At 37.8% G+C, this 25,300-nt stretch overlaps 2 protein-coding genes across 4 annotated transcripts; one reads left to right on the top strand and one right to left on the bottom strand.

The window, feature by feature from the left end:
* Positions 1 to 628: 628 nt before the first annotated feature.
* LOC107269459 (gamma-2-syntrophin) lies at positions 629 to 19,360 on the bottom strand. 3 transcript variants are annotated; one of them, XM_025086708.1, is made up of 17 exons: positions 18,655 to 19,360; positions 16,712 to 17,133; positions 15,483 to 15,775; positions 14,487 to 14,884; positions 14,063 to 14,398; positions 13,862 to 14,006; positions 13,026 to 13,383; positions 12,479 to 12,824; positions 11,873 to 12,085; positions 11,077 to 11,562; positions 10,623 to 10,928; positions 10,117 to 10,405; positions 9,670 to 9,939; positions 2,772 to 3,190; positions 2,461 to 2,646; positions 1,968 to 2,305; positions 629 to 1,555 (listed from the first exon to the last, which is right to left on the bottom strand). In XM_025086708.1, exons 1-17 carry the CDS (start codon positions 18,811 to 18,813, stop codon positions 1,504 to 1,506), a joined length of 5,016 nt encoding a protein of 1,671 aa, XP_024942476.1. In that variant the 5' UTR covers positions 18,814 to 19,360; the 3' UTR covers positions 629 to 1,503. The 3 variants fall into 3 exon arrangements, with proteins under 3 accessions (XP_024942476.1, XP_015598809.2, XP_015598811.1); XM_015743323.2 differs by lacking the exon at positions 18,655 to 19,360 and having other exon boundaries at positions 16,712 to 16,842; positions 16,899 to 17,040; XM_015743325.2 differs by lacking the exons at positions 9,670 to 9,939; positions 10,117 to 10,405; positions 10,623 to 10,928; ... (8 more) ...; positions 16,712 to 17,133; positions 18,655 to 19,360 and adding an exon at positions 6,271 to 6,822.
* An 864-nt stretch (positions 19,361 to 20,224) lies between these two features.
* On the top strand, positions 20,225 to 24,541 carry LOC107269424 (potassium voltage-gated channel protein Shaw). Its single transcript, XM_015743246.2, has 5 exons — positions 20,225 to 21,109; positions 22,783 to 23,223; positions 23,434 to 23,721; positions 23,833 to 24,225; positions 24,304 to 24,541. Exons 1-5 carry the CDS (start codon positions 20,831 to 20,833, stop codon positions 24,496 to 24,498), a joined length of 1,596 nt encoding a protein of 531 aa, XP_015598732.1. The 5' UTR covers positions 20,225 to 20,830; the 3' UTR covers positions 24,499 to 24,541.
* The last annotated feature ends 759 nt before the right edge of the window (positions 24,542 to 25,300 follow it).

The raw sequence follows: 25,300 nt of genomic DNA, 5'->3' as shown, positions 1-25,300 counted from the left end.
ATGGTGATTTCCGTTAATCGAAATACTCGCGCGGCTCGGTAGCAAATAACACGTGTGTTACGTGATAAAAAAGAATTTTCAAAAAACAATTTTATAATAATTAGTATAGAAAAACTTGAAAAAATCTGTTATACAAGACACTGAATTTTCTTTGATTTTCGTCTTATCGTTAAATTTAGATGCGCGAGGCGCGCGACAATAAAATTTCGATTTTGTAGTATAAATTTCATGGTCTGTTTCCTTGTTGTTGTTCTTGCAACAATATCTTTGGCACGTGTAAACGATATAAGTTAATAATGGGATTTTTTTTAATTACGTTGGATACGATGGGAGGATCATTGGAAATTTGGATCTTTAAGCGGAAATCGTTGGTAGTACGTAGGAAAGGTCTAATCATGGATTGTTTTAGGGAAGTAGTGATACTGGAAAATTGTGGAAGAAATTCGTGAATGGTCATGGAATATCCTTACGGATGTACTTTTGTCTGCACAAGCTGTATGCATAGGGAATTTCGTTTGACGAAACGAAGAGAGCATACCAGGGCATACGTTCGTTGTCAACGAAATTTCCTAGAATAAATTCCACAGATAGTGATATAAGGGTAGAGTGAGCGGCAGTTGCCATTAGATAACTGGTATTAAAGTCTTTATTATTATCTCAGATTTTGAGCGGATGACTTAGTTTCCTTCGTATCAATATCATTTTCGCACCTTAAATCCTCTTATTTCGGCTCCTTATTAACACGTAATTAAGTTTTCATTTTTTTATAACTTGCATGGTTATAGTGCTCTCTTTTATCTGTTCAATTTTTATAAACGTTACCTTTAAATGCGCGCGAGGTACAAATTCGTAGTCGTCGTCATCAGATCGCGAAGATTCGTCATCTTCGTGATAATTTATCATTAGCATCGTCCACATAATCATATCCTCGCATTATAACAACAAATATACAGTCACGCTCTCAGGCACTCGACACGAATAAATAATTATCGCAAATTTACGAAATTTCGAAAACACACGATACCGCTCGCTTTTCTTTCGTTAAAATATCCAATCGCACTCTATACACATTATATTGTTTATGTTTGTGCGCTCGAAACAATAGTCGTAGTCGTTTGAACGTTAAGCGATAATGTATTTATAACGGACATAAACAATTAATCGTAATCACGACCGATAAATAAATTTTAGCGTTTAACGTGTGTAAACGACATCGACGATAATCGTAAGTGTAATAATATCATAATTGTAATAACGATAAACGTCAAAATTATAATCCATAGTAACAACTCTTGGCCTGGTTCCTGATACTGTGCTTTTTTTATATATATATTTTTTTTCATCTCCTTTTTCTTTCACCTCTTTTCGATCTCACCCTATTTGCCTTCTTGTAATTTCTTTTCGCTTTGGGATGTGGGAACGTGGAAACGTGATTCGATTCTCATTTTTTTCTTCTTCTCTTTAAAGTTACGTCGTTTTTCTTTCGTGTTAGATGGTTCGTTGTCAACCTATCTTTATCCATCGGTCGATCGAATACTCTAGTGCCGCCAGCCATCTGTAATCAGAGTTAATTTGATTTATTGATCAATCAATTTATGCAATTTCTCTACAGATGAGTTATAGGGACGGCGTATTTCTATACTTTATATAATCTGTGGAAAATCGACCTATATAATATATAGAAGGTTGGGTATTATTGTGTATTATATGTATAATTGTAATGGAATTAGGATGTCCTCTCCTGTATTATATAAACCGATGTTCATACTTTTTTAAGTATATTGTTTATATAGTTTTTGAATTAGAGATGAAAATGAAATTTTACTTAATTCATAAATATGATACATACGGTTCAGGGTTGGTTTATATGAAATTTTATTAATAACTCCAAATGTATATTATAGAGGAATTCTAATGAAAATGAAATGAAGAATTTGATAATATTATAAGTTTTTTAAATCAATTACCTCTTCTTATCCATTTCGGATTCTGTGGCGAATGTATAAGTCCTCTGTGTTGGATCTGATGGCTGAAGTTCAAAGGCGTGTTTCCGTCCGGCGGTGGGTGCGCTTCCATGAACACGAAAACCATGCAGACAGGCGACACCAAAAGCTCTTTCAGCGTTCGCATCGTCGTAAAAGTAAAGTGCCGCATCTTTGAGGACGCAGTAACGTCTGGACCAACTTCCGGTAGACTTTCTTCCGTGATCCTGTTGCTTGCTTAGGTAACCGAAGCAGTCGGGTCGTTGGATCGCACATGCCGGCATTTGTTGCATCCTCAGTGAAGTATCTAACCACGTGTCGCCCTAATAAAATTTTATATTTATGAATATTAATTAAGGTAAATTCAAAATAGATGAGTATCTTTTGACAATTTTTTCAAAGTATTTCACTACTCAAAAATAATGAAATCGGTCGATGCAAGACGGGCATCTTGTAATAATTAAATTATTACGATTACCTGTTCGTTTTTCTCGACGGCTTCAGATATAATTGTACTCCATCGAGACGCGGCATCTTCAGTATCTGCAGCTAAGTGAAGCGTCGGTGCGCCCGGTTTCGTTATCGCGAAACTGTGTGGTCGAATATCTGGCGTCGGTGTGACGTCATATTTAAGTAACATTACTGCTCCCACAGGCTGCGAATCCTAAATCAAAGAATAAGAACAAGATCGAAAATAGTATTATTTATATCACAAACTATTAAAATACCAAAATTAAAAAGAAACGATGAATCGAAATTGAAAATGTACAAATATACGTGAATCCTTACAGCGTCAGTCTTGTAGTAGTAAAGGCAGTTGTCGCGCCGAAGAGCGAACCATCTTCGAACCCATTTATTCGATGAGGTTGCGGCTTTACGCCACAAGTAACCAGAGTAAAGCGGAGCCTCAACGGCACTCTCTTTTGGTCCACCCCTGGACAATTGGGGTGCCAGAACATTGCAGGTCCTAGCAACTTCCAGTTCCAGGACATCAGTACCTGAGTGTGCCAATCGTACGACTTCAGAGTGCGTCGCGTCCATTACGCTCTTTCCATTTACCGACATTATTATGTCGCCCACTTCGAGTCCGGAACTTTCAGCCGGTGTATCTGGCTCAATAGCCGACACAACCACAGGCTTTGATCCATGAATTCTGAAGCCAAATTCACCTCCCGCTTCTCGTTTCACCACAACCCGCTTATCGCTCTCTGCAAACAGAATTGTTTGGAATTACATTATGTTGCTCGAGATAAATTATTTTTTATATAAATTTTTGAAATTGAAGAGAATCATTTTGGCAAGGAAATCTTAGCTATTGAAATTTTGAACAATTTCGGATTTTCATTGTACTCTGCTTAAACAGAACTTAACACATTCAAGAGCAAATTGGATGATGCGAAAATAAATAACCAAGTTACGTCATACGTTACGGACGATACATCACGTGACTGTGGTGCCAGCTTTATTTCTGCATACTGCCAGATACATTAGAATTCCTCGGACAAAATGGAAGGATATGATGGAATTTGGTTGATAGGAAACATTCGGTTACGTGAGTCATGTTTGTGAATCAGAACTTGTTGTAATTCGAATAATAATAATAATAATAATATTTGGAGGGATGTGGAAAAAACTTGGAAAATCACTTGCAAAACTATGGAGCATTTATGTTATTTGAAAAATATGCCAATTCCACGTGTTCATTTTAATGCAACTTTTAAATCTCTTCAAAATATTTATTTCGATATCACAAAACTTCATTGTTGTGCGAATATCAATTTTAATTTTTTAACATGAAGAATCATTCGTTATCATTGTATTCTTTTGGAATGTCTTATTGTCAAACTACCTGTTACATGCTTTGGCAACGAATTTTGGCCGTTATCTGATCTGCGGAAACGCATGATTTTCACGAATTTTCTGAACTCGTTCAGTAGTCGCAGTCATGAAAATAACTATTTAATTTTCTTTATCATCACGTTAGTCAGTGATAAAAAATATATCCGTCTGGATTTGACATGGTACAATCGATCCTTGACCAAATGAGGTTTTCTTAAATATTTTATTTTTAAATCTTGCGAAAATAAATAGAGACACACATGTACATTGCAATTTGGCAAAATTCACTCTTTATTTGCCAAAATTCCTTTAGGAAGATAGGAACGAATTTTGCAATCGGTCCATTTTTAACGATTACGCTTAACAGTAAACAGGCTCCATAGGCGCCAGGAAATACATTATTTATCGTGTGCTTTTTATAGATCCTTGCAGACATAAAATCGACCATACATTTTACAAAAATATTCGGGTAAAAACAAGTCGATTTACAAATATGAAGTATTGCTGCATAATATTTTTTGTAACAATCCCCATTGTGTATGCTGCATTAACCACAAATTAATAATGAACAAGTCATTACTAACCAATAATCATGTACACGCATACCTGCCGCCACGTTTCGCAACTGGCAGCTTTTTATTATTTCTTGTCACAGAATTAGGTCAACGATGCGGTATAGTGTACATACATATGCGATGCAGTACGTATAAGCACATGTTATTTTGTACATATGTATTAACGAGTAATACATATAGAACTTCTGCGTACTTCTATCTCAGTACTGTGAAGCGTGCAAAAATAAAAAAACGAAATTATCCTGGATTATGTAAGAACATGAGACCATGAGTAGAATAGCAATGTAGACACAGTAGAAAGAATAGTGTCATCGTTAAAAAGAGCTTTTTACGTTTTGAAATTATGAAATACATATAAAACCATGTTAAAAATATCTCCTAATCGAGGACGAAGGATATCTGATTAATTAACGGAGAGCAAACGACTATAATATATAAATTAATAAAAGTCTATTATTCACTTTGTCGCATATACTTAAATCACAGAATTACAGGAAATCTAGTGAAAATCAATTTAATATATTCACTTTGGTTTAACGTATTAAAATTTGTGTGATCATCATTAAAAAAAAAGACATTTTTATTAAAAAATTACTGAGGCACCAATTTTTGGTCATATTCCAAATTTCTATGTAATCGTTCTAATGTGATCGAACCTTCATCGTGATAAGAGTACGATGTAATCAGACAAAGCAATTTTGATAAAAGTATTCGAAGAAATTCATCCATTAATACTAAAGTGCCATTAAACGTACGTCATACAATTCGTTCAATTCGTTCTATGGAATGAAAATAGGCTTATAAGTCATGCTATCGGATATTAACGGAAAGTTTACTGTGAGTGATATACGTATAAGTAAAATATATAGTGATTGAAAAAGGAAATGAACGAAGCACTAAATGGATATAGGAATACAAATTCCTTGATAAACGCCAGGCGTCAATTAAATACACTTCACCAATCATCTGGTTCAATTTTAGCATCACGCTAACATTGCAAGTCGATGGCTCACCAATCGAGAGGATTGATTTAGAATGATCGACGGCGACGCCATTATTGCCAATTGGATGAAACCTTAAATCATTAAGGAACGTTAAGCGATAATGGACTTTGAAGATGGCATTGAAATGTACAGTGTCCTTTGCCGTTATGAGCGTCCGAGTGAAAAAAAAAACATCGAAACTATCATTTTCAACAAGGACGAAGTCATTGTTGCCATCCAAGTGAGGCAGGGTGTCAAGAAGGTACTGATAAAACGAGTGATTACCTTGCGGGCGTCGGGACGCCCGATCTAATCAACACCTGAGCCTGCTCGTATATTTACATCAATCAAATAATCTAAACCGGAATCTGTTAATTATATGAGTGTTAATGAATTACGTGTATTTAGTTTTTCGTTATATGTTTGGAGTACGAATGAGCGATAGTTTAACAAGCTTCAAATTCTTATGATTATACTGTAAATTTATATATTAATATACAAACACGTACTGCTCATTAATAAATAAGGATATCGTGTAAAAGGTATATAATTAAAAAAATGTATGTAAAAGCTCGATGAAAAAAAAAAAGATTGCTCATAGAACGGAAAGCTATGAAGAAAAAAGGAACCTGACCTATCCAACCTTCTGAAAATAAGTGCCAAAAAAAATGGTATCATCGTTACAACCATGAACGCTAACCAACCGATGGGAATATTAATGGAGCCCTATATTAGCACTTATGGCGCCAAATTTATTATGCTCGAGATTCGAATGACGCGATAGATAGTTATCATGAAGAAATTTGGAAAAATCATTAGTGCTTAATGATAAAAGAATTGAAGAAAAAGGTACTAAACAGGTTTTATTATAGAGATCAATAAATAATCTACCAGTCGTCGGGACGCCGAGCTTCGTCAATGCTTGACCCTCCCTGCACCAGACCCTGAGCATGCACTTGAGTAGATCTTCTAAAGCCTTCTTGAGGGACACGTCTTCCCCAATTTCCGTGGGACATTCCGAACCCGCGGAATCGCACACCATTTTGCCGGCGAGCAGCACCGACGACAACAATGACGACGACGACGTCGATGACGACACCTTGGCTCTTTTGCACTGTCTTTCCTTTCCAAGAGCCAATTCGGAGCCGTATCTTTTATAGCTGCTGTAACTCTGATTCGTTTTTCTTTCTTTCCTTTTGTTTTTCTACTTTCTTTATCGTTGATACTTATTCGGTAATATTACGAGGACGCCCGGCGTGAGAACGCGACGGAAGACGACGACGCGTAACACGACGACACTTTCAGCCAATGGCCTCTTGGAATGCGACTCGGCGCCCTGACCCACTGACTGTAGCCGAAAGCTCTTCTTCGGCTGCCCGTTTCGCCTCTTTCCACAGAACCCCCTCGCCATATCACCCCTTCCAATGCTACTATGAGCTTCCCTCACGAAGATCTTGCACGACGTTCAGCGCCGCGACGCCCCGATTATATTTAGCACGCGGTATTACGTGAAGCTTATTTAAAGAATCGGGAAGAAGGGGCTCTTTTCCCGCTAATAGCGAATTTCGATACTTTTATCACCACGCGAAAAAATATATTTTTGGTTGTTGAGACCATATTAATAATTTTTTTTTTTAACAATATAAGTACTTCTTACAACTCCAAAAGTATCGATTGCGTTGATTCTACATTTTGATAAGTATTATCAATAAATTCTTCTATGAAAAAGTTGCAAATTCCTCTTTATATTTTTATATTATTTTTGCTAATTTTTTTTTTTTCATTTGCCACAGATATCCGGGAGTTTAACAATTTTCCTTTCGACGTTATATAGGCAAGTGAAGAATGAAAATGAAAGAAATCGGTACCAGCTGGTAAAAAAAGTTTCTACAGTAAATAGTCGGTATGCTGGAATGCCGCGTCCTCACGACGATACCTTATAAATAGACAGTCAACAGTTGGAAACGAACGCGAACACCAGCGATACCAACGGATTTGTGTGGTCATAAGGGCTGACGATTGTTGCGTAGAGATTAAAGATTAGATCCGCATGTTGTTCATTTATCGTATAACTTGTCGATAGATACGAACCTGAAGTGCTGCCCGGTCAAAATTAATTTCGAGTGACGATAAATATTTAACAATCGCTTAAAATACCATCGCTTCTATACAAACATGTCATAGCCATAAGGTGTCGATCATCGCTCAATTGTCGCACATGTTCGTCTTTTTGTTTGTATGTGAAAATAATGAGTGACGGGTGAACCGGGAAAAAATTACACAATATCGGAGAGAGGAAAACCTCATGTACCCACGTCATCGTTTGTCTCGTATATCTTAAAAAAAGATTTTCTCGCTTCTCCTCACGCGTAAAAATATCGCTCAATTAAGTGACGATCCGTCAGACGATTGACGCGAAGCCACGCGAAATTACGTCACTGTGCTTTCTCGTCGCTCAACTGTGCTTAATGCCTATCCTTCCATCTCATCGTCTCATCGCACCCCGTTCCGACCCTCCGTGCTTTCCCTATCTCATATTACTAGTCTTCCAGTGTACCTCGATGCTACAAAGATTAAAAATATAGATGTAAAAGACTTGTGTATTTAATTAATTAAAACTGTTTTTGTTATCTGCTTCAGACTGAAGTTAATTAATTAAGAAAATTAATTTACATTCAGCTTATATAGAGATTGTAGTATTTTGAATAATTCTTGGATCAAAGTATAGGATTACTGTGTCTTTAAATAGCCCGATGAAGATAATCCTTTGGTTTATCTGGGAAAATACGTACTTTTTCTTTGAAGATGACAATAACAATGGATACGAAGTTTGTAATATAATATATATAGTAAATTATATATATATAATAATAACAATGTATTATTGTATGTCTAAGATCTTTGATTCGTTATATTTGTTAGACTCTCGGTTTTATATTTCATTGAAACTGAGTGACAGGATTAAAGACTTTTGTTTTTAATATGACGTATCTTTAAGAACCTCTTGGAATCTGAACTACAGAAACAAACAGAGTAAATGGCAAATTGATCTGTCAGATAACAAGATCATTTTATCTGTCATCTTTCCCTGCTACCCTTACTTACTGTTTTCGCGTGTTTGAAAATAAACATTGGTGAAGTTTCAGACAAAAATAAATAATCCAAATTCGATTCAGAGTTACTCGCAACGTAGTATACGTTTTAAGACATTGAAAAAATATAATCTATTTTCGAATATAACGCCATCCTGTATTAAAAAAATTTCATATTTGCAAATATTACATCACGCAAACTTTAATGCTTATAGTAATTTGGGACGTTAAACCTGTTATATAATCTATTGACTGCAAAATTACATGTAGTTTATATCGTATCTCACCAACCGTAGGTGAGCAGTTTGAGTATTAAATTGGATGGTACCATAGTTAGACGTTAGAATCAGACACTGCAAGTGATCGGGTCACGTCAGTTTCTGTATTAGATTCACCCTCTGCATTTGGAAATGACTATAATTCGCCATCTGCAGAAGTGACATAACGGGATCATGGATTTCATCTCAGTAATCTATGGTAATGATATTCAAATGCATTTAAATTGTCTCATGACATATTACCATACCACAGTATATAATACTCTTGTCAAATCAATAAACGATACAAAATACAACTATATTCTATTTTCAATAAAAATTCTAATTTGAAGATATAAACGATCATGTTGAAAAAAATTATTTAAATTTTGTATTTCTAAAACTGACTTACACTATTAAACATCTCAGTTAAACTAACAGTATTAAATATAAATTTTATGAAAATATTGTCAAGGTATAATTTCATTTGTATAAAATAACTAATATCAATTATTATCACAAATCACCGACTACACTGATACACACGAAGAGGACAGATTTCCACTTATTTAGATAGCATTTAATATTTGAAAATAATAAACTGTTTCCTCTCTACATTCAATTTTTTTTTCTACCCTCTAATTTACCTTCCCCATCTCCTTCTAAGTTACTTTCTTTCTCTGTTTATATTTCCTAATAGCACTGAAGTACCAGACAAGAGGGCTCCCCGAAAGCTTTGACGAATTTATCAGCCCTCTAATCCAATACCGACTTCCTAGATCAATGGATGGGCTTGAATAAAGTCAAAATCTTAATCTAATATACCAGCGAGTACCTACTTGAGAATTTGTGTGCTTTGAACACCACTTAAAAATTATAACCATAGCATTAAATTAAAACGAGTCAGAGAATCAAGAAAAAATAATGTACTCAAAACTTACCAAAACTCTTGGTCTGTATCCTCTTGTACATTTCCCCGCTACTCTTTCGATGCACCATTCTATGCGTCGCTGCTTGGTACTTTTTACGGAAGGTCTTTTCGCTACTTGTCGACTCTTGCGATCCTCGCCGATCTTTGTTCCTGTCAAGGATCTCGTCGTCGCTGTCCTTACTGTCCGGCCGTTTCCACACGTGACTCTCCTCCAGGTCACTTATGTAGATCCATTCGCCACTCGTATAAGGTTCAATATAACTGTCTTCGTCCTCTCGTCCTAAAAATGAGGTAAAATTTATTTTTAGCATCATCAGACCCTAGACAGCTACAACACACACACACCGTGTGGTATGAATAAACGAATAATAATAATAGTACAAAAGTCGTATAGAAGTAGCATGAGAAATAGTAACAATGTCATATGTTATATTTAGACCATAAGTTAAATCAATACCTGTGAGAATCTCCATACTGGCATCTGTACTTCGCGCCTGAAGTCGCCTACGACTGACTTCCTCGGTTGACCCGCGACTACTTGACCTTCCACCCCTTTCTTCAGATTTCGCCCTGATATCCGATCGACTCACGCTACTTCGATGATGTCTACGTTCTCCACGATCCTCCGATCTGTACCTCTTATCAAACTTCTTATACAGCCGGTGACTCACGTGTTTCGTAGTGACCCTATGACCTTCCGGTGAATCTGCGAACCCTGCCGGCGGTTGTACAATCTCTTCCGATACCTGATGATCAGGAAATATTTTTTTATTATCGGCAGCTTTTAATACATTATGGCCTACGTATCATCAAATAGAAGTGCTACCAAGACAATTTTAAGGGTATCAAGATTGTCACTTTTTTTCGTACTGTGCTAATAATAGGTTCAGATCCTTTTTTTGAATTTCTGTAAAAAATTTGACTTTTGGAAAATTAGAAGTGATAATACTATCGTTCACGTACCTCCCGACCACAGTGATGACAATGATGCGAATCCAGAGGCTCCAAACTCGTAGTGACGCAAGGTTGATCGGCACCCTCACTATAGAAGACACTATCACTTCCGGGACTAACGGATCTCAAAGACTCAGCAGATAGAGCCTTGAGCCTGGATTCAGGACTAGGTGATTTTACGATGACGGCAGTGTGACCATTATGCCCAGGACTTCTTTGGTAACGTCCCGCAGGACTTAACCGACTAGAACACACGTCCTCAACAGGACGGGATCTTCTTCTTGGCAGACTGCCTGTTAATGCAGCGTTCTTATCCTAGAAAATTAAATTGCTGTTTAAGACAATAATGAAAAAAAAGAAACAGATATACAAATGTTAAGGAAATATTATAATACATGGTGCGATGAAAAAAACAAATTGGGCAAATTACGTAACCACTTCTAGTGATTTTTCAATATGTCACCTCATTGCTTCTTCTTCTTGCAGACACGTATCCAGATTTTCTTCTGGGACTTTCTCTGGTTCTTCTGTGTCTTATACCTTCACCGGTTTCACGATGTAGGTGGTGATGATGATGATGAAGATGATAGTGATGACTGCAACTGGAGTCGTCCGAAGTGGCCACGTGTGTACCATCTTCGGTTTGTTCTCTCCACTCCTCCTTTTGCGGACTGCGGATCAGCTGTTGCTGAGAAGAATCTCTTCTCTTATTGTTTCGATGTGGACTTCTGCTATTCAAAGGCTTCCCACGGGTTCTGTGTCGATGACTAGGAGTTGGACTCACATCGGTATCTAGTAACTGTTCTCCAGCTCTGTCTGCATTTTCCTCTTGACCTGCTGGAAAATCTAGAGTAAACATTTTCTTCTTTTTGCGTCGTTCCTCTTCCGTCCATATATGAGGATCGGGTGGAGACTCCGCATAACCTCCGGAGGATGAATGATGTCCGTCCTATAAAAATTATTTATAAATTTCAATTATTTACTTCTCAATGGAAAAGTCGCAACACTTGTTCAATACGTTCGAAATATAAAAAAATGTAAGCGAATGGTATACGCATCAAAGTGACAACCGGTTGCAAATTTTATTACAAAATATATACGCATACCATCGATAGGATAAACTAGATCCATTATATTTTGGTTTCGCTAACAAGAATTTATGATAAGAATGTTCAGCCGATTATAAATAGCATAGAAGAATTTCAAAAATATAAAACGAACGTCGGGAGTTATGAAAATATGTCTATATCTATATTTACATCATGATCCAATTCAGTTTCCGATGTGTGCCCGCTAAGTGGCGCAGTGGGATACGTTTCTTGTACAGGATCTGGCATGGCGTCCTCAAGATCGTAACTTCCGGAACTACTGCTACTAGTTGATCTCGCAGGTGAAGCTGGCGGTTCCAATGCTGGAGAGACCTCAGTCTCTTCCAAAATGGCTGGAGGACTGCATGGTTCCTCGGCAACTGGCTGATAACGTAAAACATATAGATATTGGCCATGCTGCATCAGCGTATGAACAAATTAAATTTTTAAAAGTAAATCAATTAATCACAATCAATGAATTAACTGTACTCATACGTTTTCATAAATTTAACTCGGTACAGGCATAATAACGCCTATTATAATCGTACCGTCCATGCATTACTAAAATGAATTTCCCTTATTAAAATTGTAGAATATCATTAAGCACTGTAATAATTAATGGCAAGTTGTGATTCAACGTTAAACCGCTTGACCCACGGTTAAGTTATTTCTCGCTATCCTGAATTCCACCTACACTACTGTGTTAGGGGAACATAAACTATCATCTCAGACATTTAACTTATGACCCATAAACTATGACTGAATATTTGGACTCACTTCACTTCTGGCCAGACTATAAATAGAACTAGCACTTTCGAAAGAACTTCCTTCAGCTGTTGGCGTCATATTCGGAAGTTGTGGCTGTCGCGATCTAGAGCTCGTCGTAGCCGAAGTACCCGTGGTAGTCCCTGTTCCGGTTGACGTATTAGCAGTGACGTAGTCCTCGGTCGTGGACGTTTCCGACAAATCGGTATTAGTTCTACCACCCGAATCTGTTCTCGCTAAACTCAAACCGAACTCGCTGGATGATTGAGAATGTGGTTGCGAAATCGGCGGTCCCGGGCTTCGTCGATGAAGTCCACTTCTGGGTCTGCCATTACTTATGGAGACGGAGGATTCGATGCTAAAAATAGAATATTAATATTTAGTGGTGAGCGTTATTGGAATTCAATAAAATTGAATTAGACATTCTTCGTCGGATTATAAAAATAGAAATGGAGTACGAAGTTTATTAATTACTCAAGAAGAAGGTGGACACAATTTGCTCGCGAAGAGTAAAATTGAATTTTAAATAATTCTACTGATCTACTATTGGGTCGCTTGCCTTGTTGTCAAAGTAGCAGGAGTAGCAGCTTCTAAACGTATTCTAGGACTGGGTGGGCAAGCTTCCATTTCATCCTCGGCGTCCAAAGCTTCGGTGTCCATGGAAGATCGTTGTTGATGTTGAAGAAGCAAGAGATGTCTTCTCCTCGATGATGGCGTAAGAAGGGCTAACGAGTCTACTTGCAAAACAGTGGCCTGAGATTCGTTCCAAATGCCATCACTGTGATCCCGTGTTGCGTCATTCGTAAGAGAATCGCTCGATGCGAACGGGGACGAAGACGTCCCGACAATGTGACCGGCATGTAAAAGATGACGACTGGCTGGTTCACTCTTCGGACTTTGCGTAACCCTCTGAGGACCTACGTGTACGGAACCAGCAATCCATCCAATAAATCATTAATTAGCCGAATAACTAACCATTCTTCCAGACGACCTCATTCAAAACAATAGGCACTCGCGGTGGCATTCTAGTACCTACTGGTACTTGTCGTTATGCAATTTCCAATAATTACAAGAGCTCAATGCCTTCCCGCAAATTAATACAACATCGTGATAACGTGAATTCGCGTGAAAATTGTACGTTATACAATTAATACTGTTCATTTGAGCGTCATCGTCCTTCAAACTTTCCACTGTGTATTTATCTTCTCGGAGTCGTCGAAAGATAAAAGCTCTTGTGTAAGCTTTCAAAATAAGAAAAAGATCAGTGATCGTAAAACGATGAAAGATCGTTCATAAAATTGTTTAAGATGTGGTATAAAAGATAAAGCAAGCGCGAACAATGATCACGTGGCACAGTAAAAAAAGTTAAATAAACATTACAGAGTGTGAACAGACCCGGAACCGACGACGGCGTTGTAGGTGATGCAGGTAAGGATCTAGGTAGCAACGGTTCTCCAGCAGACAGTCCCTGAACACCATCCTCGAGGGATACGCTTCTTTTCCGAAAGAGTCCACGACGTATTAAATTTTCATGGAATTCCTGAAAGATAAATTCTATACTACTGAAGAATATAATCTGATTTACTCCTTACGGACCTCTTCGCGATGATCATCTGTCGGCGGTGGAGTTCTCAACAAGGATAAATCCTCAGGGGTTGAAGAGAACAAAATAGGTGCTCTCGCTGTTCTATTCCAGTGATCCTGATGATTCCTTCTGCACGTATGAGGATAACTTGGTTCGCCAGCCTCTCCAACGAGTTCGCGTCTCTCCACTTGAATTTCACCATCGGAAAGTGTCTTCTGCAGTGATAATATCCGCCGACAGGGTTTCGGAGTTTGGTTAAGTAGCGCGCGAGCATCCGGCGACACAGGAGCTGGTTTAAAGTCAATAAGGATTTCCTGATCATCCAGCTTGATGTTCTTTCCGAGGACCTGGGGAACGAAATTTCATCAATTATTCTCGTGCCTAATCAAATTTTTTTATACGTTTTTTATATTCTAGACAACACGATTTACTTACCTGTTCCACGGGTTCCTCTAAGTCGCCATTGATCTGATCTATAGATCGTGATATCGATGGACTTCTCGGTGGTGTATTTACGATAAATGGCGATCTGGGTGGCTCTTCAGATTGCGTTCTTTGCAAAGGCTCATGTTCCACCTCTTCCTTCCCATTGACTGAACCACCCCCAGGCACTGTAGTGCCCAGGGGTTCTCGGAACTGTCCAGCTTCCGAGTAGCTCTTAGTGAGTTTTCGACAGTTAAGAAAACCATTCGTTTGAGCTCCTTGAGACACCATTTTCACTCGATGGATGGTTCGTGGACTTAACGTTATAGGTGCTACTCGACCTCGGAGTATCTGAGGAATTTCAGTCTGCGTCGCTTGAGTCTTCATAACGCCACGCTTAGGTGGCTTTTCTATAATATTACAACACAATCCTTTTATCATACACCATGTAACACGTAATCGAATTAGAAAGAAATTTATCATGTTCAAAATTACCAATAAAAAATTTCTATTCAATGATTAAACGCTTAGCATATCCATCCGATATCTATTCTGACCTAATTATAGTGTAGAGTAATGGTTACTAGCCTGATTAGCATCGAACTTCAGGTATTACAGAAAATGAGCGACGAACGAAACGAAACAGTACTGATTATTTAGAAGACTATAACCATTACTGTTCCAAAGGTAATTCTCACTGGGTTTTTCAGTGAAGAATACTTTGCTATAAAGTGCGAGTTAGTGCTGTGACTCGCTGCTAAACATACTAATAAATATTACTTTTCACTATTCTCTGTTTATACCAACTATAAAAATAACGATTCGTCGTTATAAATTCTGTAAAATCTATAAATTCTCAATATTATTACATATATTTCCCCGTTTTTCATGTTGCTATACATAACGTAATTGATTCGGAGGTTTTTCATAAAATATCCAAAGTCTTCGCCTTCCGCGATATCAATGGACATCCCAAGAACTGTAAAATCAATGGCAAGCGCGACTTACCTAGAACGAGTACTCTAGGTTCAGCATTGGGATATGGATGCGTCAGTGGTAGAGTCGAGGAAAGGGATCCTTGCATGGTGGGTTGCGAATCGATGAGTCGTTCCTGATTGTGCGGCCTCGTGGGACTTCTGCTGCGTGAAACTTCAAATGAGGTCAAAGTGTGCGACCTGGCGAAGCTCACGTGTTTAGTCTTGGTCGGTTGAGGGAGTTGAGGTGGAGGTGGTACCGCTGGTAAAACTGGTCTAGGTCCCTCCAACCTGGTTGACTCCTCATCTTCGGGGAGCCACGTATACCTTTTAAAAGACAGGACGAAGTCAATGGATCATGATCAGAAAGATCCTTGAGACCTACCTACAGGACTACGTTCTCTATTAAAGGATGCGCCACGCCATTGTGTGGTCTTCTATATGTATATGCATTTTATGAGCTTTACTAATACAGCGAGTGTGACTGGCGTTATCTCGAGAAAATGTGAAAGCTCACTAATATCCCTGAGCTTCGCGTTCATCGCGTCCCATGTATACGCATAATACATAGGCACTGCAGAAAGTGTATATAATGAACGCTGCTACTGTATTCAAGGCTCACCTTTACGTATAAACAAGCGTTAAACCTAGATATTGGAAAATCAGGTTCACCCAGTGGCCTTCGTCTTAAAAATGTCTTCCTCACAATTCCTGTACCTAAGTAGGTAGATATAACGTAATAGTGTAATCAGAAGTTGTTATAACCACCCCTGGACACCATTATCGCCATCTGAAACTCTGGAAAATTTTAATATCCGCTAAATAATGAAATCGCGTTCAAGCAAGGCGACCCCGTATCATTCTTTCCAGTAAAATTCTCGGTCCCTGTCAATAACAGACCACCCCACCAGCCATCATTTTTTCTTTCGTATACCATCTAACCAGCAACACAAAACGTACCCGCTTCTTATCCGGCTGTTCAACCCAAATGCACCAACTGAATATGGTTTTACCATAAGAGTCAAATGGGTACCAATTTCAGGTGGAGCGTTGGGGCTGAACAACTTGTGTATATATGAGAGTCGCTTCTTAGGTATCGTACGAAGCTAAAAAACTTTTATATGATGTATAGCATACTCCGTATACTATATCCATATCGTACATACGGTAGAGGGTTAAAGGTAAAGTAGTTGAGCGGGTTGCAAAGCACTTAGTGAAGTCAGCGAGCGTGCACTGCCGTTTATCTCGATTTAGTTCTTTTACCTCTTAGGATCAGGAACGGTGCAGAATGATTTGGGTCGCCGTCGAAAGTAGGAACTCTCGACCCAGTCTTCGTCTTCGAGGTCATATCGTTGTCCTCTGGGACAGTTTGGATAAGGCTGCTGGTACATAATCTGCAATGGTCTTCTTGGATAGGGTGCATCGCAGATATTTTCATCACTGGGTGCACCTCGAACACACGCGGATAAAATTGAGGATGTCCTGCTGCTGCCGCAGGGTGATGGACCTCTGGTAGATAGGCACCCGAATATGCCACCCCCAGACTTCTCGACGGCGTCCAATTGCCGGCTCGTTATGCAATATTGCTCCTTGATGTCCTCACGAGAGTACAGGGGCGTAACACGACGATCCCAGTCCACGTGGCTGGCACCCCCGTGCAGATCCACCTGAGTCGACACGTCCACCTTTCGAAAGAAAGTTGCAAGGGGACAGTTCTCTACCCCTTTAACCTCATAAGCACTAATAGGGCGCAAAAAACGGTTACAAGATATTTTTAGGATCTTTGATGATGATGAGGCAGCCAATGGTTGTCCCTCTTGACAGCCTCGGTTATGAATATATATGTATATATATCCCTGTGCTTGTACTATATATGTATATGCATACGTGTTGTAAAACGAAGGACATTATTTTGCGCCAAGATAATTATTATTATCTGCGTGCTAGTGCGAACAGAACAGAAGCGTAAACCAAGAGATAATAATAAAAGCATGGACACGAGGCTTCTAATCATGTTATTACTTTCTATGGGGATGATTGTTATCTTCTCCTGGAAATACGCGTAACCGGGGATAAAGTAATATATCGAGATGAAGTATGATAAATGCTATTAAAAGATATTATAATTTCATAAAAATGATTAACCCATCGAGATGTTATAGGTGGTATACACTTTACTGTACGTTTGCCGTAACTTTAATTAAGGATTATTTTAATTCTCATATATTTGATTTGATGAATATTATTATTATTATATCAACTACTTGTCATATATTTAGTGTACCTTAGCTTTGCCGCAATCAAGTATGAATTACTTCGATAGTCTGTCCGCGAATAATAAGTGCAAGTACCTATATTAAATCTAGTAATAACGAAATATGTTATATTGAAGTAATTAACACGAATAACGATACAAGTGATATATAAATATGATACAAGCCAAAGTAAGAATAATGATAAATAAAACGTTGCGCATAATTAATTATAATCTTATATATACATATATATTTAACACACAGATGCATACAGGATACACGTAAAGTAGAAATGATTTAGATGATTAAAATGAGAATGATATATATTTTCGATAAAAGTATAATAAAAATCAATAGACTATATTTAATAATAATAACATTTATTAACACATAAACAAAAAGTGGTACGTAACCGTATCTAATTTATGAAAACGAGACATCCGCCTATGGAACGATACTAATAAAAAGTACAATTCGTTCATACTAGATTATACATAACTATACATAAGCTACTTACTGGTACGTAAGAATTACATGAATTAAATTATAATTGTTTTATTTACTCTCAGAGCAAAGATGAACGGATACAGGATAACGTGCATTATAAGCAAATCAAAAAATTCATATAAACATGGCTTAATCATAAGGGTGCAATGATATACGGGATAATGAAAGGATGAAATAAGTAACACGCAAATTGTAAATAAATGTTTCAACTATATGTATATAAGGGACTCGAGGGTAGTACATTTAACGTCTCCAGTTTCGGCTAAGAAGTTACTTTCAAATATCCTCTTAACGTCTTGCGCATTTTCGAGGAAATCTCTGTCGATGACATAGACACAACTTTTTAGGCTACCTAGGTACAGGTAACGAAAAACGAGTACGGTGCAAGTACAAAATATGATAAGCAAATGCACCAGAACGGGTCTATGCCATTATAATTCTAACCTGGGGATTAAAGGCGTTGGTGGACCTGGCGACGAGGAAATTCTCATTGCGAAGATTTGTAGTCGTGGTAGCCTGAAGGTTCCTCGGGTCTATGGCAATCTCAGCAGGCTTCCTAATGCCTTGGGGCCCGGTGGGCCCCGAAATCGGGGCCCCGGCCATGCCGACGGGACCGCGCCCCAATCGATCGGCCCTTTTCTAGGGGCCCACTCGAACGGGGCCCACCGAGATTCACACTATGTAGACGGTGGTCGACCCCGACGTATCATCCTCATCCATGTATCTCGTAGCAGCCGCACTTTCGTTACGTTACGTTACTATACGGTGTACGTGTTACGTTACGTCTCAATGAAGACTCGCTCTTTCTTTTTCTATCCCTGTGTAATTCTCTCTTGTCAACTTTCTCTCTGACTCGTGATTACTCTTTACCTATTCTCTCCTCTCTTTTTCTTGATCACACTTTCTTCACTCTCTCTGTCTCTCTCTCTACCAATTCGTAAGAGCTCCACCTTTCGGTCCCTTGAATTCCTGTTCTGTGATCCCTTGACTTTGGTCTCCTTGGGATTGTCGATTACTTGAACGTTTCGTGTATCGCGACTTTGCAAACGGACTGACGAAGACGACGCGACCGACGCCACGGATCAGGAAGACAACGGGCGGCGTCCACACCGCGACGCCTACGCGAGATCCAAGCCAGCGCCACCGTCGACGGTGGATTGTCGTCGTTACGACGAGCGCGTGCGTCTCTGGACCAGTCGAGCGTTGTCATGACGACGGAGTCGATAAGTAAGACCTCCTTCTTATTAACTTTACGTTAAAAATGGTTCGTGTCTGTGATATATTTTCTTTCTGATATGAACAGGACTCCTGGTGTTTTACTTCTCTTCTATTGGAATTACTGGGTGGGATAAGTGCTTACCTACCGATCGAAACGCGAACCTGAGAATTTATCCGAATGCTTCGTGGGGGAATTCCATAATTATATCGTCCAACGCGACAATTTAATTAATCCATTTTTATGATATTTACTGAATGATATCGATCGATTTCGGATAGGTATAAGTTTTCGAAACTGCACTGAAAAGTTGAAAATAATTTTCCTTCAAATTTTATAATTTAACGTACTCACAATTAAAGGTTAGCATCTATCAAATCAATATGATTATTAAATATAATATAAAATGGTTCATAATTAAATGTATTGTTTACAAATGTACATTTGCTTCAGAATCCCTCTAACGTCGCAGTCTTATTGTTCTCTCTGAAGTTAGTACCTGCAATGCAATTCCAACAAATTTGACAAAAGGTGAAAGGCTAAGTGAAATTTAGATTCGGTATGCAAACGGAGATATCGTGAGCTAGCGTGGCATTGATGAATTAGCAACTATTTGTGGATATATTGATGAGCAGAGAGCGGGCGTATCGCAAACCTATAAAGAATTGAACGGCATGAACTCAGAAAGAATTATTAATCGTAAAACTACGGCACGTTCGCCATCTGTATTTACTGTAAAAATAAACGCCGACGAATTTATAGAAGCTGAAGTCACGGCGGGAGCCACGGACCAATGGATTACGCGTGCAAACCAAAAGGACGGTTAGTGCGATTTTCACGCGCAAACCAATCGCGTCGCATGTAGAATTTTGAAAATTTTCATAAGAAGAACACACGGTTTAGGACGAATTTTGAAAATAAAAAAAATTACACGGACAAAATTATGTATATTAGTGATAATAACAAAAACCAGTTTTAGTGACTATATTATTACAAGTATAAGTATATAAAATTTAATATACGGATTCTGATACTTTTTATTGATAATTCACTCTACCTACCAGAGGGAATAATGATTCGAAAAAAAACTTGATTTGCTCTTTGATTAATCCGATATCCTACATCTGATATCGGAATGACTTAATAATTTTAAAAACACTGATCGCTTCGAGGAAATCTGATTAAAGGATAAATACTTGGTTGAATTAAGCAATCCAACGATTAAGCTGACAGGGGTGTGTGTCGATCGAGAAGATCGGCTTATTTTTTTGGCTTCTTCAAACATAGAAGTTTGTTTTTATCTTACATCATAGTTGAGCAAGTAACGTGATTCCATGATTGAGACTTAGAACATGCGTCGTTTCCAATAACAAATTCCGTAAGAAATTAGCGAAATAAGAAGAAATGGATGCGGAGAATCGAGTCGTTCTCAACGTGGGTGGCGTACGACACGAAACGTACAAAGCAACCCTTAAGAAAATCCCGGCTACCAGACTCTCTCGTTTAACGGAAGCTCTCGTAAATTACGATCCTGTTCTCAACGAATACTTCTACGACAGACACCCCGGAGTCTTTGCTCAGGTTCTTAATTATTACCGTACAGGAAAACTTCATTACCCAACGGACGTGTGCGGTCCACTTTTTGAAGAGGAACTTGAATTTTGGGGTTTGGATTCCAATCAGGTATGTGAAAAAAAAAACTTCACACTTTACTTTTCAGTAAATTCCTATGGGTTTTCGCACTGAAGCCCAAAAGTGATCGAATTGTTTCTAAATTTTGAAAAGAAAATTGAATTTTCTTGTATCATTGACAAAAAAATAAGGGAAAACACTTAAGATTTTTTATATTTTTTACAATTTTCTTAAACGCTAAATTAAATACGTGAAGGCGATAAGATGTAATAATCCTTGAGATTTACTATCTCTTCTATCACGAACTTTAATATTATAGCAGAGTGGCAGAACCAAGCAATAAAGGGAGAGTAATATAAGGGAAATCGATAGCATGAATGATAACAAGAAGTTCCTGAAACGATGAAAGGCTGAATAGAACTTAAGCGGATATAAGTATAAACAACATCATCCTTATGCAATTACCAATTAATCTCGAAAAAATGTACAATCATCAACGATTAAGAGTTGTTAAAATTTAAAAAAAATTAAAAATTGTTATAACGTAAAGCTACTCAATTTCTGACCCTTTAACAATTTTTAGCTAAGATGTAGTAACTTTATAAACCCAATTTCTAACCGCCATAAGATTTCTTAAAGTTTCCTTGTATTCAAAATGCACGCATCGGTTCAGAAACTGGGTGGTGGTCAAGAACTGGATACTACATTACAATGCTACATTCGTCATTTAAAAGTTTGAAATATTTTTAAACGTTAATACTTATCTACTTGTCACGAAGAACAAAATGACGCTTTTCAGATTTAAACGGCATGTATTTAGCTATTGTGTTACGAAACAAACTAAACGAGATAGCCGACTTATTTTTGAGTAGAAAAAATTCCTACTTATCAAAAGTGTCCTAAAGTTCTTTTTTTTTTTCTTAAACCAATCTGATCCTTAAAACATGGTTGTACGTAGGTAGTTAGGTAGGTGGGTATTTAACGAAACGCCTTGCAGTTCTTGTTCTATTTCAATCCGGTCTAAACATTAACCGCACAACAACGCCGCTGCTCGTAAAGATCCGACATTAACGTTTTAGCGTGGTCATAAATGGTTGCATCTCCTGAAATGTATTTTAAACTTGTTATTTGCGCCATTTCTATAGATTGTATAGGTAACGCGGAAGAGGTCTGTATTTCCTTATCGGATAACCACCATCCGCGGCATTAAGTCTCGTCCAAGATTTTCTGTTATACGTGAGATTACGGAAGAATAAACTAACCTAAAAAAACATTATAACAGAAATACCGAACTCTTTGATGATCTTGCTCTCGCGTGTTATTCGACGTTAACAAGAAGAAGGACAAACAATCTAGACATAAAGCAGTTTCTCTTTGATGTTTTAATATGGAATTGTTACGCCTAGAGGATGAGGTAACGTCCTAGGCAAAAATTATTCGTGTAAGATTCACGGAAGGGAAAGAAATATGAAAAAAGGAAATATATGTATAAATATAAAGAAAAGTTTCATTGATCATCTTGCAAAATGTTAAAAAACAGTTACAAAAATATTTGAATCGTAGAACCATTAATAAGTGTGAATGATTTTGAGTCATTCTAATATGACATATCCTAAAGATAAATTTCATGAATTTATTAATTTATATATTTATAAAATAATTAGAGTATAAATCCGTATTAACGTAAATAACAAAGACCTCGTTGATTGTCCTTATTCATGCAGGTCGAACCGTGCTGCTGGAGCACATACAGCATCCATAGGGACACTCAGGCGACTCTGGCCATTTTGGATAAATTGGACGTCGATGGAGAGAGACTGAGCGACGAGGAAATCGCTCGGCTTTTTGGTTTCGAGGAGGCCTATGCGCGTGGCAGTCTTTCTAAATGGCAGCAACTTCGTCCTCGAATTTGGGCCGTATTTTACGAGCCCTATTCAACTCCATTGGCCAAATGGATAGCCGGCATCTCAATTCTCTTTATCTGCCTATCCGTGCTTTCGTTTTGCTTAAAAACCAGCCAAGCGTTGCGCGAATCGGATAACGATATGCATCAGATTGCCAGGGAGGAAGATGTCGAAGAAACAACAAGACCTCATCGCGTATTTTATTACATCGAACACGCGTGTAACGCATGGTTCACAATAGAAATTATATTGCGCTGTCTTGTAAGATTACGAAATACTTAATTTTATAGAACTAATTAATTTTATAGAAATTTGAAAAAAAAAAGTTTACTTTTCAAATTATTAATTCAGTCTGTTTTTATAATTTTGATAATTATCTAAATTTAGGGAAAATTATTCTTTGTTAATAGCTTCTTTTTCCTTTTGCCTAGACTCAAATTACATTTGCAACTTTTCTTTGCTGTGTTACAGGTTAGCCCAAACTTAAGACAGTTTGCTACATCACCAGTAAATATAATAGATTTGACTGCAACTTTAAGTTTCTACACCGAATTCTTAATGGAGTCTAATATTTACTTAGAAGTAATATCTATCGTTCGAGTTTTGAGACTCTTCAAGTTAACGAGACACTCACCAGGACTTCGGATACTTATACATACTTTCAAAGCATCGGCAAGGGAATTGGGTTTGCTGGTATTTTTTCTGATCCTTGGTATTGTTCTCTTTGCGAGTCTTATTTTTCATGCCGAACGATTACAGGTAAGACAATAGCATGAATAATATATATTGAACATGACTCGAGATATATCGCAAATCGATAATAAAGGCTGAATGTTTTTTATCTCTCATAAGGATTACTGAATATTTCAGGAAAATCCAGGAAATGATTTCAACAGTATTCCACAGGGTTTATGGTGGGCTCTGGTTACCATGACAACCGTGGGATATGGTGATATGACACCAAAAACATTTCCGGGAATGTTCGTTGGTGGTTTCTGCGCTCTAGCTGGAGTACTGACTATAGCGCTTCCGGTTCCGGTAATCGTCAGCAATTTTTCCATGTTCTATTCGCACACTCAGGCGCGAAGTAAGCTTCCAAAACAAAGAAGAAGAGTTTTGCCAGCCGAGGTGCCCCGCAGGATTCGTAGGAGCAAGCACAATAATAATTTGGAATCAGAAATGACATCATCAAACCCAAGGATCATTACTCCGTTGACACCACGAGCAGCTACTGTAGGTTTGGATGCCGTGTTACAACTTCAGGTTGGCTTATTTTTCAAAATTATGTTAAAAATTGTTATATATGGAAACGTTGAATTTCATTTGGAAATGTTCTCGTAGCCACGTATAGTGACTGCACTTCCCCAACGAAATCAAGATTCCTCTGTAGATATAAAGGATTCAATCGAATTGGAAAATAATAATTTCAATAATTTCCAAACTCAGCAGACGGACCTTGAGACAGTTAAGATCGAATCGAATCAAGATCATCATCCTGGCTCGGAATTGACGCCTACGATCTTGCAAGAAATTTAAAAATATGTTGTTTTGAATTTTCGCAAATAAAATATGAAAAGATTGAATCGTCTTTTATTACCTTCAAATTTACCATTATGATTCCTCACACCTTAACATATGTTTTGCAATATGATTCCAAATATATTTTCTAAATCTGATGTTGCCTTCATTCAACCTAATATGTCGCTCGCTAACACAAAAAATCTTTGAAAGCATTAACACGATAATGAAAAATTCAATAAAACACAGGAGTCAATAACGCCATCGCCACAAAACAAGAAAGAAAACTCATGACCTATAAGAATTAGGAAAAAAGAAATATAATTCAAATAAAGAAACCTAAGTTTAAACCAGCGCGTAATTAAGTTCAGAGAAATTACTCGTGGAAGCAGATTTTCAGAACGATTAGGAAGCTTAATGGAATTTCAAAGAAACGATCAAAGAGCTAAAATCGAGCAAACTCCTTCGTGATCGAAAACAAAGTGACCCGACATATTTACCCAATAAACAAGAAATAAACCTGTATCCGGATTTCTATATTGGTCCTATTCGCCATTCCGAAAAATAAAAAGTTCGTGAAGAAAAAGAAAGAAATTAATCTAACAAAAAGCATCTCTTCGCAAATCTTAACGTAATTCAGTTAACCTGGGAATAGGTGAGTGGAGTGTCTGAGATGTCCCAACTCAATGCTTTTCAAATGAAGAATAAAATCGACTATTCCCGGTTTAAAGGAGCCAAGAAAATGATGAGATGTCGAGATACGCAGTAAAGCCAAGATACGCGATTTTCACGAGTCTGAGAATGTTCGTAGGTCTGATAT

The sequence above is a fragment of the Cephus cinctus genome, unplaced genomic scaffold (assembly GCF_000341935.2).
Source record: "Cephus cinctus unplaced genomic scaffold, Ccin1 Ccin1_scaffold0661, whole genome shotgun sequence".
In the NCBI taxonomy this organism is placed as follows: domain Eukaryota; kingdom Metazoa; phylum Arthropoda; class Insecta; order Hymenoptera; family Cephidae; genus Cephus; species Cephus cinctus.
This window is presented reverse-complemented; position numbering and strand designations above follow the sequence as displayed.

Excerpts from the sequence above, each read along its gene's own strand:
- LOC107269459 (XM_025086708.1), bottom strand. The coding sequence starts at position 18,813 with ATGGCCGGGGCCCCGATTTCGGGGCCCACCGGGCCCCAAGGCATTAGG. Across the intron at positions 13,384-13,861 it reads AACGCCGTCGTCGGTTCCGG|GTCCTCAGAGGGTTACGCAA; the intron begins GTCTGTTCACAC and ends CCGTACACGTAG. Across the intron at positions 3,191-9,669 it reads GATACAGACCAAGAGTTTTG|AGAGCGATAAGCGGGTTGTG; the intron begins GTAAGTTTTGAG and ends TTCTGTTTGCAG.
- LOC107269424 (XM_015743246.2), top strand. The coding sequence starts at position 20,831 with ATGGATGCGGAGAATCGAGTCGTTCTCAACGTGGGTGGCGTACGACAC. Across the intron at positions 23,224-23,433 it reads AAATTATATTGCGCTGTCTT|GTTAGCCCAAACTTAAGACA; the intron begins GTAAGATTACGA and ends GCTGTGTTACAG. Across the intron at positions 24,226-24,303 it reads ATGCCGTGTTACAACTTCAG|CCACGTATAGTGACTGCACT; the intron begins GTTGGCTTATTT and ends ATGTTCTCGTAG.